General features: G+C 42.1%; 1 protein-coding gene across 1 annotated transcript in view; it reads right to left on the bottom strand.

Moving 5' to 3' along the window:
• nlgn3a (neuroligin 3a) overlaps positions 1–18,001 on the bottom strand; it is a 130,034-nt gene that overhangs the window by 6,538 nt on the left and 105,495 nt on the right. Inside the window, exon 5 of the mRNA XM_061290504.1 lies at positions 6,982–7,771. Coding sequence (XP_061146488.1) covers positions 6,982–7,771 — 790 coding nt within the window. The remainder of the gene's footprint in view (positions 1–6,981; positions 7,772–18,001) is intronic.

Below are 18,001 nucleotides of genomic sequence, written 5' to 3'. Positions count from 1 at the left end.
AGTTTGTGTATGTTTGTTTCCATCTCTTGTGGCTTGTGCACCTGTCTGTCTCTGTGAGCGTGCCTTTGGATTAGAAACGCAATCCAGGTGTAATGACTTGACCCCGGAGGCCGCACGACTGCTCAACACAAATCATGCAGCAGTTGCACGCGCACTGTAGTGGAGAAAGTGATCCACTCCAGTCTGATATGACAAGTTCTAAAGCTTCTCCGTGAGTGGATGTGCCACGTGGATGACAAAGTCAACCATACCATTGCTTTATGTCAGTTCAAATCATTCTAGGCTCATTATCCATTCCAAACCATGTCTGGAAGCTCTGATGTAAAAGGTAGATAAGAGGATAGAATGAATATCATTTTCCCTTATTTTTCCCCATTTCCCATGTTCCTCCTTCCCCTTTTCATCCTGATGTAATTTGAAGCGCTTGAATGATCATAGACCTAGCCATCGCCAAATCTGAAAAGACACGTTTAGTCGCCCCAAGGCAGAAGACAAAAATCTACTTTCACTGCACTCAACAGCCCAGAATTCCTGAGCTGAGTTATAGCCTCAGTATATAACATAAATGGGAGGGGGGGTGCATTAAATCTTAGGCACTGATGCTCACTTTGCTAAGCTCCTAAAATATGCAAAGTTAAAGCCTTTTGAAGGTTGAGGTTATTGTTGTTAGCGTTGTGTAACAAATGCATCCCCTGCAGCTGTTTATCTACTTACCAGGTAACACAAAGTAAGCATTTCATTTTAATTTTCACTCTAAACACCTGACCCTGTATTCTGAGTTGATTTTTCTTAAACGCATTTTATCCAGCGCTTTTCGCCAGCCTCGTAGGACAGCGTGCCAATGATCACGCTGTGCTCTTTTGCCCTTGGTGTGGTTGCATGTTGGAGCGGAGGGCTGAGTGACGCATGGTTTATATTTAATGGCAGCCTTCAGTTCCACAGGGTAAGTGATGAGAGGCCAATCGCTGCAACTTCGAAGTTTGCTAAGGTGTTGGAGGACACAGCTCTTGGACTATTCTCTATCGCTTCTTATTTTATTAGATGAGTGGCAAAAACAAAACTCCTTCGATGCGTTCTGTGTATTCCTTTTTTTGTATTGAAACTGCCCCATCAGTAGGCTGCTTCACACTGTTAAATCTGGCATTTATCGCCTGCATCAATCTAACAGCCACTTACTTATAGACGTCAGTGTGCAGATTTACACCCTCCCTCATTACATTCATTCAATGGCATGGACAGCGATCAATTGTATCCACACTCCTTAACAAGCTACACAGCTTTCTACCTTCCCGGATGCAAATCCAAATATTGGCTACGATATCTCCAATCAAGTGAAGTGAGCTGTTTGCTGTTGCAATTGTTGCGCATTGCATCCAGGATAGGGATGAGTTTAGTGACCAATTACTAGTTACTATCTCAATTATTGTTTAAAAGAAAAATGGTTGTCTCTATGTTTTAATAACGTGCTCAGGTTTCTCAATGATTATTAGGAATCTGTGGGTTTTGACTGTAATGACTACTTAAACACAAATCCCTGGCCCATTCCCAGATAGAAAAAGGGGATGATTCAGGGAAAGAGAAGCGCGTATGTTTGCCAAGTACTCTTTGGTTAAAGAGGACAGGCAGGGTGAGAAACGATGGCCACATATGTGTCACTATCCTTCCAGAGGTCTTTGAATTAAACCGTTGGGTGCAAAAGTGCACCATAGACATCTTACAGTTGAGTCGGCAGACAGTATTGCTGAAGACAAAGCAATCAATGCTATATATTTTAGCTCCCGCAAGTAGGCTATTCTTTTTTGGTCAAGAATAATGAGAGGTTGAGACAGAAGAGTTGGGACAGAGAATAAGCAAAATAATAAATGAAGAATCAACACGACAGCGGAATACTCTTTAACGATACCTAGCAAGACCTTGCACAGCATGTGGCAGGAGTGTGTAGCAGTAAAAAACTCACACAAAGTTGGACTGACATATTTATAGCGCTAATGATATGTAGTGACTGATCTTTGCTGCCTTTTCATCCTTCTGTCTTTTTCTGAAGTGCTCCACCAGCGCTTTTGGATGTTGATGCACATGCTGTGCTTTTTATTTGTTTGAAATACATAGTGTGAAAGTTGCAGCGTGTGGACACAAGACAAAAGTTTTGGAAGTGTGCTTTAAATAATGCAGTAGAAGACAATTCATGTGATATAATGGGTGTTTTATCTATGATTACTTCTGTCTATGCATCTTATTGTTTACTCATCATCATTCTTTGATCAGACGTGGCTAGACCAACTTCTCTCTGTTCATTACTCCTTCTGTCCATCAGAGCATCAGCCTTTGTATTTATGCAATTTACAGAGCTTCCCCCCCCCCAATCTGTCATTTATCAGGTCATCTATTCGTCCATCCTGATTGCTCTTCCATCCATCTATCTACCCATATGTCCGGTCAACCTTCCAACTACCACATCTCTCTTTACCTGTGCACTTTTCATTGTCTGCCTCAGTTTATTTGTCCATCTTACGTTTCAATTGTTTCCACCTGTCAGTCCATGTATTCTTGTACGCATGTATCCAATTTTTTTATCTGCTCAATTCTTCCACCGTCCCGCTGTCTATACTTCCTTCTGTCTTCATTCATCTATTCATATCTGTTGTCTATACACCCTAATTCTGCTGATTCATCTGTTTCACTTTCCCTTTCCTGCACATCCGTCCTTCGGTGTGCCCACCTACCTTCATTCATTCGTATCCACAATCCATTTGTCCATCTTTCTTTCTGCCCTCGTAATCATCATCAATCTCCTGATTCATGTGTCGTTCCATCTCTATTCTCAATCCATCTATCCATATATTCTTCCCCCTGTGCATCTTCCATACATTGTTCCAACCTGTTTGTTACTGTAGCCATTTGTCTATCAGTTTGATCAGCCTTCTGTCAGTTTTGCTCGTCGAGTGGTCTGTCCACTTGACCACCCACCAATTGGCCAACCGAGCTATCTTTCTGTCCAACCATGAAAATATCTATCTAATTGTCCAACTACCCGTCCGTTAAGTGATCATTTGTACTCTCCATTGGTCGTTATGTCTGTTTATATCTGTTTGTCCATCAACACATACTATCCGCCCTATTTTCATGCCTCGTGGAAGTTCAACTCGCTGGAGTCCATGCAGGCGATGGGCATGTACAAAGCATGTTTTTGGAACTGAATGTTCCTGCAGAGTCTCTACTTGTGGATGAGTTGGCCTCTGCCAAAGAGGCACTTTGAGACCACCTTCAACATCCGACTGTGCTTCTACACATACCCCAGTCGTGCTACAATACAGAGGTGTTTCTAAAAATAAATTTGAAAATAATGATGTTGCATTAAATGAATTGATATCTCCAATGATTCAGGTGGATTGATACACGCTCATGTCACTTTGAATAAAATATGACGACATCCATCACACAGACTGCAGAATCTGTCTGCCTGTGCCTGGATCAAATCCACCAAAATCACAACAAAACCTGTGCCACAACTTAGCTGTAGTTTCACCTAGTCTAAAGTCTAGTCTACTTTCTCTCAGCAAATTGCAAGTTGTGGTGGGCCATGTAGACAATGCCCTTGATCTGCCATAACACCTAGCAAGATGTAGCAGGGTCTTCCAAATTCCGAAACACCGCAAACTAGATGTAAAGATTCAGCCATTTTTACACTGAGTGCACGTGCACCTGTCTGTGAAAATAGGCCACCAAGACAAAGACACTTCCACCCAGGCATCATTCATCGATCCATCTATTTGGAAATCACAAGGCAAGAATCAACATTGCCACCCCTAAAAAGAGCAAACGGACACACTGCACAAACACTGAGGATATTTGACAGTGAGTACTCTCTGTAAGCTTTTACGTTCTTAGTTACTACGATGGAGGACAAAAATGTGCAAGGGATATAGTTGGCTCTGTAAAGATGACAGATGACAACCGGGGACAGGAAGGGCTTTTCGTGGGAACGCCGGTGTCATACACATGGGTGACGTGCAGCACAAGCGTCTCAACATGGTGCCACACATGTTTTGACAGGCGATTTAAAGTCAAGGAGAGGAAGTGCAATCTGGGTTAGCTCATCCTGAGTATTGGTGTTGCGAGCCGAGAAGTCAAAGAGAATTCAACCGGGTCCTAATTAAAGACGTCTTCCAGAGCCAGACTGGCTTTGGGTGCTGCTGGGCTGAGTTACTTATCCCCCGGTGTAGTCTAAATGAGGAGAATGAACTTTTGGAAAAACCTTAAGTCCGCTTAAGCTTGCAAAGAGCACTCACCAAGAACTGACGGTACAGTCCTTTACTCGGAATCAAATGACCTCGTGACAGAGTAGTTGTGTGGTATCAACCTCTACATTTGTCAGTTTAGCCTTGGAGGCAGTTGATATAAGTTTATAGTTTAACGTGCTCATTATAGCGTCGCTAAAACATACTGTAAATTATGATTGGTAGGCAGTGACCTAGAAGTTCTCCATACAGCAGTCAATGTTCAAAGTGTTTATAAGATGTAAAGTAAAATAATTATGTTTCTTTAACATTTTTTTTCATCTAGAATCAATTCACTCTCAAAGTGTTTTGATATAGTTCTTAGTTGGAGTTCTTTGTGAAATCCATAGAAGGGAAGTGGTGCAGACAATAACACAGAAAACCTACTACATCTAAGTCAAGAGTTAAGTGTTGACAGCTAATCGTGGAGGCTGGCGTATGGCTTTCCAATGCACTACAAATCAGCCTGAATGATTACCACTAGGGTTGAATCATTTCACTCAACAACTGACACACACACACGTACACACACACACGCACACACACACACACACACACACACACACACACACTTGGACTATCCCAGCGGGGAGTGTGCTGTAATTTACACACAGGTTTGTACGTAGCTTTTTTTTTAGCCACTCCGATTGAAGATCTCTGGTAACCTCTTTGCATGTGAAAGTCACAGCAAAAGGAATATACTCCTCCTGCTAATCCAAATGGAATTCAATTCAGATTCAACTTTTAATTCCGATGAACGTTTTTATATGGAGCATCATTCTGAATATTCAGATAAAGCTCCTGCTCTTCTCTTTCTTTTCTTTACTTACATTTAAAAAGCACAAATGTGCAAATGGGGACTGAGTTTACGTCCCAGGTGATTTTTATCGATTGCAAAAAGTGACCAAAATAATCACAGACTTATTGGAGTGGCTTATATTATGGAACATAAAATGCATTATCCTTGTGCATATGAGATGTACAAATGTGCAAAATTCTCAAAAAAGGGATATTCTGAATTTGGCAAGACAAGATGGCTGCCAGGCAGAGGAGACAGATGTGCAGTCTGACCTCAGTGGTTTGACCGAGGAGCCAAACAGCTGACATCAGTCCATCTGCACTTGTCTATCATTAGCAACTCATGCATCGACTTGGGCTGGTGGCCACTGTGGACTATAAGCCAGACGTTTAGATGTCAAAGTCAACCTGATTGAGTAGGAGATGATGTAGAGTAGACACTTTTGTTTTTATCCCACAGTGCATCCCCCTCAAGATAAGATCAATAGCTCTCTGGAAGACGTGGATTGTCAAATTAAATTCCAGTTGTTTGAAATCATGACTAGTTGTGCAAAATTGACCTTGTATGTTTTGTGTGTTGTGGGCAGAGGTGAAATTGAGTGTGGAGGGGTGTGTGGGGGATAATCACCCTGGGCATGAGTGATCGTCTGGGTACAAGCTGAAGAAATCAATACGGACGAGGGCAACAGTTGCCTTTCTGATAAGTCACGGTGTCTTTTGGGGCCCGACTACAATGGCGCAGCAATTGCATTTTCAGTTCCCTCGCCCAAAATAAAAAAACCAAAGGTGCAGACAAAGCCGCATATACATAAAGACAGGCCTTGTACTCAATTCAGAAAGTCAGCTGTGTACAAATTGCTTTGCACCCACTGGAGGTACTACATTTAATCATCCTCACATTTAATGTCTCATTTTTTTCAAAAACACCTCTGAAAAATATGTTAAAAAGTGTTTTTTCCTCTTTCCAGTCCCACACTCATCTTTTGTGGCAATTCCTTCTTCCTACATCCTAGTATTTTATGGGGCACACAGGTCCTTTTAATAGGACTGATTTCCTCTGCTACTTTCCACTGGTGAATGTGTGTGTATGTGTGTACGCATGTATGTGTGTGTATGTATGTACGCATGTATGTATGTATGTATGTATGTATGTATGTATGTATGTATGTATGTATGTATGTATGTATGTATGTATGTATGTATGTATGTATGTATGTATGTATGTATGTATGTATGTATGTATGTATGTATGTATGTATGTATGTATGTATGTATGTATGTATGTACGTGTGTGTGTGTGATAAAAGAAGAGTCTCATCTTTCATTTTGGTAGTTTTCGTGTTTACGTACGAAACACACCAAAGAGCAAATCTATGAGCCTTGAAAGATCTGTCAGACTGCTTTAAATTGGCCAGCAATCAAGAGTTTCTCATTTTTAAAAAAATATCATATCACTGATATCAATGGTTCTTAACCCGGGTTCGATCAAACCATCGGGGTTCGATGAGTTTCTCTCAGGGGTGCGACAGAGCCTCCACTGAGGAGGTCCGAACAAACCTGATTTATTGTGTAAATTCTGATTTACCGGTATGTAATTTGTTGTGAGTTCATGCATTGTGTTGGTTTTGTTCTTTGAACAAGGTGATGTTCATGCATGGCTAATTTTGTGCACTAGTAAAAAACATCTATGGCTTGAATTAAAAAAAAAATTCACTAATGAGAAGTTCGGTGAATGCGCATATGAAACTGGTGAGGTTCGGTACCTCCAACAAGGTTAAGAACCTCTGGCTTATATCATTTATTCCCTATATCTTATTGCTGTAGAAAGTTTTCTTTTATAAAGTCCTTACAACATCCTAAAAATAGTCACCTTTAATAGAAGCCTGAAAGTTACGCAATAACTCACCCAGTCTTGGCAAAGTTGGTCCAGTAGGTCATTACCACAGCACTGAGCATCACATCGTTCTTTGAGAAGTTGCAGGGGAACAAGTCAGTTGGACCGATCATTGGAATTCCAAAAACATAGGGGACCTCGTCCCCGTGCGCGGCATCTGACCAGGCGGGCTTCATGAGACTCTGGCAGTGATGGTAGAAGGCATAAAAGTAGGTGGGTGAGCCATAGCGAGCGTGGAGGTCTGCCGTTACCACAGAGGGCTCCACCCATTGGTGGTCGGTGAAGAGAGCCACCAGCGTTTTGCGCCTGGTTTCTGGATTTTCCTTGTCGGCCCAGTCCGTGTACATGAACTTAATGGTTTCCCTCAGAGTGTCTTTGCCCTCCGGGTATCCGTAAAGACTGTCCACAAAGTCTGACACAGAGAAGTCAAAGTCGTTTCCAGAGACGCCGTCTTCTGAGTCCACTACATTCTCCACAAAGCGCAGCCCCTCACCTTGGTTGACACCCAGCATTATATCGTAGTTGAGGAACTCGCCCTGTTCCATAAGGATCTCGGGGTCGTCTGGAATGACATCGCCATCAATGACAGGTCCAAAAGCCACATGGTATCTTGCGGGTTGTATGTCTTGCTCCACAAGCTCCCTGGAGCTCTTCTTCCTCAGACAGTCAACCATGTCTAACGTGTCCAGGACGTTACAGCCAACCTTCTCAGCCAGGAGGCGTGTATATTTGACGGGCTGGTAATTCACCGCCCAACTGGACAGCGCCGAGCCGCTCTGAATGATGGCTCGATGGAAAAGACCTGCACAAGAACACAGGGGAACAGATCATACTTGGTGCGTCTCATGGATAATTCAGTACAAAACACAATGGCGGTTCATTTGGCTACCGTCATGTTCGATACCTGACTGTCAGCTGTGCAGCTGATAAGAACAACAAAGCCCAGACTGACAACAAGTTCTTGCTCCCACAATAATAGATGCCAACAATAATAGAATCGTGTCTGTGATGATCAACGTGCAGATGGCCTGGTCTTACTGCTCGGAGACAGACAAGAGCACCAGCACTGTGTCATTTCACTTCCCGTCCCTGCAACTGCCACTATAATAATCTGTATTCTTGTCAGAGACGGATGCTAAGAATATGGTGCTTCGGGTTTTTGTTACAATGAGAGAAGTCGAAGGAGCGATGCAGTAAAATGGAATGAACATTGAAACGCATATTCATGGTTTCAACGGAGACTATGCAGACATTTGAAATGATTTTCTACTGTTGATCTTGTTCAGGGTTGCAGCGAAGTCAACCACTGGTGATGGGGAACAACCTGGACTGGTAGTAACAGAGGATCACTGGGTGACTAATAAAGGAGGTACATGGGAAATGGTGTTGATATTTGTTGTTTGTACATTTGACAAAAGTGAAATCAAAGGTGACTGGATTTCTTTCCGACGTTCAAGCTTGGACTAAAGGTGAAACACCTCCAAATTTTGCTGTTTATTGACCAAATATTGTTGTTTGTTTGGTTTCGTTTAGTAATTAAAAACATCTAAACAACATTTAAACGGATTCAGTTATTGGTTCAGTCATTGTTCTTCAAAGTAAAAGCACCCGTTTGCAAATGTCTTATTTGAGTTAAATACAAGAAATAAAAGATGCTTTCATGAATTTGCTGATTGATTACTTGTCAATAAATGTTGACGCCTCTACTCCTCATTTATCTGTTTGTTTTCCTTTGCTACAACATGATTCTACAAGTCACAGGCTTCGAATGACATTTCAACCACTTATTCAGTCTCTTTATAGCCCCGACTGACATTTACCTTTTATAGATACAACTACTTATGCATCTGTTTTTGTAACCCCCCATTGAAAATGTGCTTCCGCATTTAATCACTGGCTTCTACATGAGATTGTGGGTGAATTGCTATAAATAAAAGTAAACTCCTACTCCTTATTGAGGGAATGAAGCGGTGCACATTTACTTGCCAAGAAAATACGACCCGGTGGCATACACTGAAAGAAAGTGCCTGCCATGTGTGGCAATAAACACATTATGATACAGACCTCCAATGATGTTAGGAGATATTCTGTAGGAGCTTAGTGTTGTGTGTGTCGAGTGGAAACCAATGCAAACAAATCTACAGTCTCGCGGGTTCTGCCCCAAATCAAATTACCATTTAGTTGCAGTGAAGAATGAAGCAAATCCGAGACGACTTTCCACCACGAGGCACACATCCCAAATAGGAAACATAATTTCCTCAGAAATGATTGAATTGCATCCCTTCGAAAAATGTTCCTATTACATCGAGCAGATTAAAGGTGACATCCCCTCTGTTTGCGGTATGCTTTCCTCGCGTCATCATCGTGTCTCAGCATTACAGCACCAATCTCGCTTTACCCAATGCGGGAGTCAGAGGCCAAGCACCAACTGCTCGACCACGCTGCTATATTGTTCACTGCTTTGTTACGGTCAACAGTGATTGAATTCCTCTGACGTTGTGACTGTGGCAGGCACAATAGACGATGAGTAAATACGAGTGGTAACAAAACGTCACAAGGTGCTCCCAAAACATCATGCTGGCTTGTAGAGTTTGAGAGTAATATTTCAGTATCAGTGTGGGTGGCTGCTCGAAGTCTCTGTGTTTATGAGGTAAACACAAGACTTAAGTGCCAGATATATCACTTTGGTAGCCTTAATCAGTGGCGACGGGGGGCTTATTCCTTTTTGGCAAAGATTAAGTGTTTCTTTACACTCCTATTTACATTTGTTCGCAAGTCGTAAGTAGAATTAATTTGCACGCATGGGTGAACTCTTAAATGTTTTTCAAAGTTACACTACAAGGTGCACTCACTCTGCTGTGGGATCCCATTGCGATAACTTCAGTGTGGATGTTGAGTTAACGCTGAGACAGGCAATAACAAAGATGTTAAAAATATTCATATTTTAAAATCACGCTTGACAGCAGCGTCATCCCTCAATAGAGTTTCAAGAAGAAAATGCGTACGATGTTCCAGATGGATTTCCCATTATGCTGTAACGCCCAAATGCAAATTGGTTGCCAAATGTGGACTTTTTGTTTTGCATGAATACAGTTTGTGAAGGACGCATTGAATGAAAATGACTCCCCTGCCATCTGCACCTAAGTCAGCTATGTGAAGCACCACTCTCATAAGATGAACTCTGTGTTATAGTTCTAAAGTCCTATACAGTAATTCCTTTTGAATTTTATCTCCACAGTCCATGGACCAAAACCTCGACTGCAGCAAAGGAGCTCAGCAGCAAATTTGTCACGGCTCATTGATCATCCAATCATTCTAAAACTTTCAAGATACATTGAAAACACATCTTGGTTTGTACTTCAAAGAATTTTGAGCCCAAATCAAAAGGAGCACAAATACTTTCAAAACATAGTTTGATAGTGAGCTGTTTGAAAGTGATTGCACAAGACCAGCTCATTTGGCTTTACAAAACAGCCTCTGCATCACGGATGCCAGAAATGCTACAGGGAAGCTTTGCGGCAAACACAAAACATTTCACCGTGAATCTGAAGTTTTTGTTTGTTGTTTCCATTTTGACAAAACAAATCACATTGGATGTGAAAGCCACCGTGAGCACCGCTGCCCTTCAAGCTGTCCCATCAGCTGTGTGTCTCTGCAGGGTGGTGGCCTGCGCTGCGTCTCAGCGAGCGGGAGCAGATGTCGAGGATTTCACCCACTTGAAAGCATTAGAGTGACAGCTATAAGATGCAATTTGCTGGTGTGGGAATGGGGGTGTATGGCAGCTGCTCAGGCTCATCTGACCATCTTTGTCACTATCCCGCTTTGCCCTTATTTCCTCTCTCCTCGCATATTCTTGGTGTTGCCTCTCAACTCAACTTAAGACAAAGCGAGCAGAGGCTGTGGTGGTGCTGGGAGTTTGTCCTTCCATGCAGTTCCCACTTGCTCTAAATGTTTTATGTTTGTAAAGGAGAGCATATTTGCCTGCAGGGAAGTCCCGTGATCAACGAGGAATGCTTGAATAAATAATGATACACAGCTCTTCATTTGTTAATAAGAAATCATAGTTGAGTGAGAAAACTTAGTTCCCCTTGATACTTAAAATACGACCATGAGTATCGTAACCACAATATACAGTGGTACCCTGACTTATTAGGACCCCGCTTTACAAATTTTCAAGTTTACAAATATTAGCAACCTTAAGTTGATCTCTTTTATTGTATGGAGACTTTACAGGTGGTCAGAGACTACTTCTGTCCTTTTTGAGTTGCTATGAAAGAAGCACGGTTTTGGCACAGCCCAAGTGCATGTATGAGTATAGTAGAGAAGTATTTTCTTTAATAAAAATCTGCTACTAAAAACATATTTAGAAAGATGTAATAATGTCGTGCCGTCCTCTGAATGATCCATACAGTGCACATTTTATCGAGTATATTTACCTTAATTTACGGGTGCGCTATGAATGCAACAGGGTCTGCACGGTCGTGCATCAAAATCCGCAGATGGCTGAGTGCTGAGCAGGACTGAACCGACCTGACACCATGAGATTTATCTTTCGCTTTGTTTGATGAAAGGGAGCAAGAGTGAGTTGGGCTTCACTATTGTTTGCTGAGAATCATATAAATCCAGTGCGCAGGAGCTGTCACCGGGGCAATAAATATGTATAAGAGCTGTGTGTGATGAGCCCCACTGTGGTAGGAAGCTCAGTGGGGAAGGTCAAAGAGAAATAGAAGTAGAGAGGGAGGGTGGGGGGAGCAGTAGCGTCGATCACCCACTGCGAGAATCCACTAATTATTCACAGCGGGATGTACAGTACGTGTGTGTGCGTCTGCATGTGTGTCAGTGCTGATTTTGATAAGACATAAAGATGATGAATTAACACACATGCATCATCGTGACAGGGTTAATGTTTGTCACACTGTAGTTCAGAAATACTTTGGAGAAGAAACAGTGTCATTATTGGTTCGTATCAAAAACGTTCTCCTTTGTAGAAACAACAGATCGGCGTATCGTTATCAGCCTGCTTGACATGCTAGAACCCAACACCTAAACCATGAGCTGATCCATCAAAGCACAGCAATGCTGGCAGATTGAGGTCACACTGAATTATGACTGGAGCTGCGAGGTAATCACTCATTGGGTCGCGGCTAAAATGCTGTCGCGTAGCACCGCTGCCGTCTCAACACTGCGGTGAGCTGACCTTGAACCGCGCTGCCCCTTCGCTCGACACCCGTTAAATGGGCATGTGGTCGGGCCCTGAATTGGTGATGTGGCTTTTGGGGATAAATTATGTTCGATATGGAGAGGGGAAAAAAAGTTGATGACTCCTGCATAGGTTAAGTGCCGCGATTGACAACGACAGGCTCACGCCATCTTTGGACCAGTGTCATTTGATTTGAACAAGCCAATGGGACATCCGTGAAGAGAGTAACATGACACAGCCGTGCTTTGGATCACTGCTGCTGATGTAGTTTCTGGCATGTATGCATGTTAATGGCCAAGGATGTTGTATTGACGATGGAGCCAGAAAGCACTGTAAATGAGTGTACTTTGTAATCTGGACCAGCTGGCAAATGTAACTGAAGCATCTGTAATGGATTTGATCAAATTGGACCTGGGATAGAATAGCGTAAGGACTATTAAAAACATTGCAGTATTAAGCCCTTTTCACACTGCACTTGTTTTTTGTGGTGTGGTAAAAGTGGGGCGCAGGATGGTGCCCTGAATAATGAGAGCCCGGCAGGCGTGTACATAGTTGGGACTGGTTGCTAAGATACCAAACAGGGTAACGTAAGGTAAACCCAAGCGCTGCCTTTGCCCATAATAACGAGGAGGCATCTGTGGTTATGATATATCTGATTTTAAGCCTATAGTATCTCTATTGCTAAAAATGCTCGTCAACCACTTTCAACCGAGCAGCTACGGTCCACATCGTGGAGATCTGGCTGCACCTGTCTTCCATTTTGTTAAAGTCCTTTGCTGTACAGCCCTGTCAAAATCTCTTTCTGTTGTCACTCTCGAATCACTTTGCCACCACGTCTCAAATGGGATGTGCTGTCTGTCATCACACTTCCCCTTCAAACCAAAAATCTTTCAATTGGGGCGTTGACACCACACTGCTCTGCTAAGTGTAGTGTAAAAGGGCCTTTATAATGGCATGAAGAAAGCACGGAAAAATCTCCCAGTGTTATGGCACTCTCCCACTGCACAGCTAGCCCATCTCTCTTTGGGGGTAGTCAGTTTTCAACTACAAAACGCAGAAGGCCTTTGGTTTACTGCAAAATTGTGTTCCGACAGTGGTGACGTAACTCTGATTTGTATGCTTTTCAGAGCCCACCGGAATCTATCATAGCTAGAGTTTTGGATTTTTCACTTTTGTATTTCAGAGTCTTTTTATTTTGTCAAAATTGCTTTGTTGTTTGAGTGTTTTTCAATATCAGTTTTGGCATTAGGAAAGTTTTGTATGGGCCTACACTAGCATTGAAGTTAAATCACAATAAACTAGGTCATGAAATTGAAACAATCATATTAAATGTAGTCAGCGTGGCAGTAACCAATCTTTTTTATGATCTTTCATTTCAAAACGTTACAATGACAGGTCAATGGTGAATCTGCTCAACCAATAAATGACAAGCGGGTGTTGCATTTCCTATTTGCCACTGGCTCAACGTGTTGGAATCCCAGAGGAACATAGTGAGCTGAGTAGTTACTAAAAAGCGAAAGGGAAAATATCTTAGCTATTACACGACCATGAATGTTTCATTTGTCAAATTCCACCAAGGCTATAAATACACAAGAAAACATAACATTTTCACAGAGTTAATGCTGTAAAAATCTTATTAAATTTCTTTACAAGCAGTATCACGACAGACTAACACAGAAATGTTCTATATCACGCTGCTCTCTCCCCCACAGCTCCTGCTAGATCTCTTACTTGCCTCTGCCTCATCTTTAATCTTTCCCTTGCTCTGTTTTGCGCCGCTCTCGATCGAGCTCTCGCTGTCTCTGTTCCGAGGGCCCGTGCTGAGTCCCTCCTTGCTAATTATTAGGCATAAGCCTGCGCTCAATGAAGCTTGAATCCTCTGAGCCATCTTACCTCCACCATCTTCTCACTGTAAGCAAATCTCCACAGACCAGTGCACTATACGGCGCACCCTTTGTTGTAGGGGAAAAAAAACTAAACTAAAATAAAACACGTCTAGTGAAAATCTTGCTAAGTTTCACTTTTCCCCCTCTGCCGTTTTTTCTATTATTCATTCTAAGCCTCATCTCCTACAAGGAATCATTATTTCACACCAAACCATAAAGCTATATGGAGTGGTTTATTTCACCTCAGGAGATAAAATTAGTGCCATTTTATATCCTTGGTCACTTGCAGTCATAAGGTTAAAGCTGCCGTCACCATGGCTACAGCTACTTAAACACTTGGGTCTGCGGTCGAATCAGGAATTAGCCCAGAGATAATTTCACATTTGGTCCCAAAGCCTTGAAACTCCATCTACATTGTGCTTCTATTCCAATTCGTCTGTCCATCATCAAACTCTTCAACTTCAAAGTGCATCTGATGGAATCATAAGAAGATGGGAAGTTGGATGGTGCAATTCCTCCATGCATGCTACAAAGTGCATAATTTGAGTGCATGGGCAGTAAGGCTGTTACGTTGTGTTACTGTTTGCATGGTTTGCATATTATACACCAAGCATGCGTCTGTTAGTTCCGTAGGTTTGTCTCTCCAAGGAATACATTGGTAAAATGACACAATAACTAAATAATAATAATAATATCTTTTACTTATAAGGCCCCTTTCAAGGCACTCAAGGTCGCCGTACAGACATAAAAGAACATAAGAAATGACCGGAGACACACTACTGACACACAAACGGAACTGGAGCCAGGGGAAGGTAAATTGAAAAGATATACTATAGAAAATAATAGAAAAACAATCCTTGCCGACTGGACCTAAAATGGCTTCCGAACGCAAAACGTGCTTAACAAGGAATCAAAATATGAAACCAAATGTCCCTTTTAATGGGAAACTCAATTATTGTTCATCTCTCCATCTACCAAGTGAGGGAGAATGCATAATACATGTCCAGTCTGTGTCTGGGTTCACCCAAAAAAGTCCTGGCCTACAGTATATAAAAATAAGGTTTTAAATAATTTCTTATATGTTAAGAGGCTGATTATGGAAATGATTTCTCACAATGTGCTGTCGACTGCAACTCTCGACATGTTGGCTGGAGGAAGGGGGGTGGGCCTAAGCACAAATGAAGATTTCAACCTGTCACAAGGCTGCATTACCGGTGACAGTCTCAATCCCGAGCCAAGTGAAATGGCTTTACATGTCTGCGCATATCAAGTAAACAATCACAAATAAATAAATCAATACAATGACATTGTTCACTACATAATTAAACTACAATATCATGAACCAAATTAACTCCTGGGTTACACTTATGCACTCGAGTATAGTTTGGAGGAAGCCTTCACATATTGAGAGTTCCTCTATTTTAGAGCACAAAAAAAGACTACTACTATTAAACATAAATTAAATTCACTTTCCTGGAGTTGCCATAGCAATATGTTAGTTAAGAGCAGCAGAGTTCAAAACAGAAGGCTTGACCTTCTTGTCCTCCATAAAAGAGGCTGTGTTTGAGGTGCCGGTGATTTCATCTATCAGCGTGAGACATGCTTCATGCTAACCTTATATAACGTTGTTTGGTCTTCGGCTCGAGCCTCTGAAGAGCTCGGCTGCTTGCCTGCAGGCAGCGGCTTTGGCCAGATAAAGAGTTTGATCCATAAGTGTGGATGGAGGGGAAAAAAGGGGGAGGGAATAGAAAAATAGAGCAAAGAAGATATGAAGGATGACGGAGAAAAAGGAAGTTAGTGAGAAATGAGAGAGGATGTGGCAAAAAGCCAGGAAGGGGAAGAATGGCATGAATAAAAATGGCCTAATTGGCAGGCTGTACATTAGATCGATAGACATCTGAGCACGGTGTGTGGTATCTCTACAAATTATAACAAGACATTTAACATTCAGCCGTCAATACAACACACAGAGGCTGGCATCCCTCCGTTTGTATGCACAGCACAGCGGGGTTCCGTCTCCTACTTGAACTCATCAATCTAGCTGCTAATCAGCAGGCGGGCAGACAAGGCATAACCTGAGTGGAAAATAATTAGCACTTTAATTTGCCAAATTTATTTAGGCCTGCAGGTGAGGCTTTCTACTTTGGGATGTTACCATTTTGTTTGGAGAATGTCAGAACTAAAACAGAATTCCACTGTGTGATTGGTGTAACAATGTGGTGCATTTAAGATGTATTCTTTGGGATTATAAAATTGAATGTGGCAGTCCAGAAAGGATGATGCTTTTATTTATTTAAAAATGCTATTTAATCCAGTTGTGGAGGAAATGTCATTATAATTGCACCCGCTTAAACTATCTCACAGCACTAAAAGGTTATGGCAGCTTTTTGTAAGTACAGAGGAACCTTAAAGGCCAATCAAGATGTTAAGGGACATTTGTCAATTTGTTCTGATTTAAAAATATTTTTACACTGGAAGTGAATAAAAAAATGACCTGGTGCTTAGCACATGCTACTTGGGTTAATTGATTGATCTGAACAACTGTCTGTCTGTCTGTCTGTCTGTCTGTCTGTCTGTCTGTCTGTCTGTCTGTCTGTCTGTCTGTCTGTCTGTCTGCCTGCGTGCCTGTCCGTCTGTCTCTCTGTTTGTCTCTCTGTCTGTCCGTCCGCCCGTCCGTCCATCCATCCTTCAGTCTGTCCATCTGTCCGTCCTTCCGTCTGTCCGTCCTTCCGTCCGTCCGCCCGCCCGTCCCCCCCCCTCTCTCGCTCTCTCTCTGCGGCCCGTTAATGTCATTGCGCTAAATGGTAGACCAGAAGTGCCGTGAATAGGTTTCAAATAGTAAGTCTAGGGATATGTTCACTGCCTTAAAGTTGCAGACTCAACAGCATTGGATAAATTAAAATAAAAGTGTAAAATGTTTTATCCCATTTTATTTATACTTGCCAAATGATCCTTTTATAAAATCAATTTCAACATTTTATGATACCATACATGTGCAAAGAAGCACTGATTGTTAGCACATTCATTTACAAAATTTATTTTTCCTCAAATCATTGGAGGGAATCTAGAATAGCCTACTATTTTAGATTTTTCAAAAATTAGAAAGATTTTTTTTTTTTAATTATTATTTTCATTGAAACACTGGAAACTAAAGTGGTACAGTGCTGAGCCATGAGACGCCCGGACACCATGTATGAACATTGAGCCGATATTACCGACTAAAAATAAGCAGTTTAGCATGAAGTTTAAAGGTTTCCAAATTTTGAGTTGTTCAAAATTGACAGTATCAGTCGAGCATTGATGTATGAACCCTATGAACTATCCGACTGAAAGCGAGTGCATTTTTATTCAGTCCATAAAGAACTACAGTGATCACACAACTCTTTTCCATACTCATTCAGCTGCATCTACATAGTCATAACTTACTCGCACAACCAACGCGCAAAGACAAGGAGGCTGCACACTGAATTTTGTTTCCAATTGGGCTCACGCAAGTGTCACTAATGCTGCAGCCTGTGAGAGGCAAAGGCTGTTATCTTCATGTCCTTCATTGTTTTCTGGCATTCGAGGCCGCATTCACCACGCTCGCTCTATGCCGGGTTTGTGTTTAGATGCGGGACTGATACGGGGCACAACAACATCCAAGCCGCCTCAAATAGGCGCCCATGCGGAAATGGGAAGAATAATGAGTCACTACAGGGTTATCCATGTGTATCTCCATGTCATGACTGCGTAAGCGGCTCTGCTAATCTCATTAGATGAGACAAGTTGTTAAAGATGCTTTCTGATTTCTCCTTCTGCCCCTGCTGTGTCCACAAATAGATTCCAGATCAGGGAGCGGACAGGAAACGATTAGAGCCTATAGTTCCCACAGACACTGCGATTAATTGGATGAATGTCCACGTGATAGCTGGGCAGCAGGAGTAAAAGTCATGACCCCTGCTGT

Source organism: Syngnathus typhle, linkage group LG1 (assembly GCF_033458585.1).
Source record: "Syngnathus typhle isolate RoL2023-S1 ecotype Sweden linkage group LG1, RoL_Styp_1.0, whole genome shotgun sequence".
Lineage (NCBI taxonomy): Eukaryota > Metazoa > Chordata > Actinopteri > Syngnathiformes > Syngnathidae > Syngnathus > Syngnathus typhle.
The sequence above is the reverse complement of the archived record's forward strand: the minus strand, read 5'-3'. Positions and strand labels throughout refer to the sequence as shown.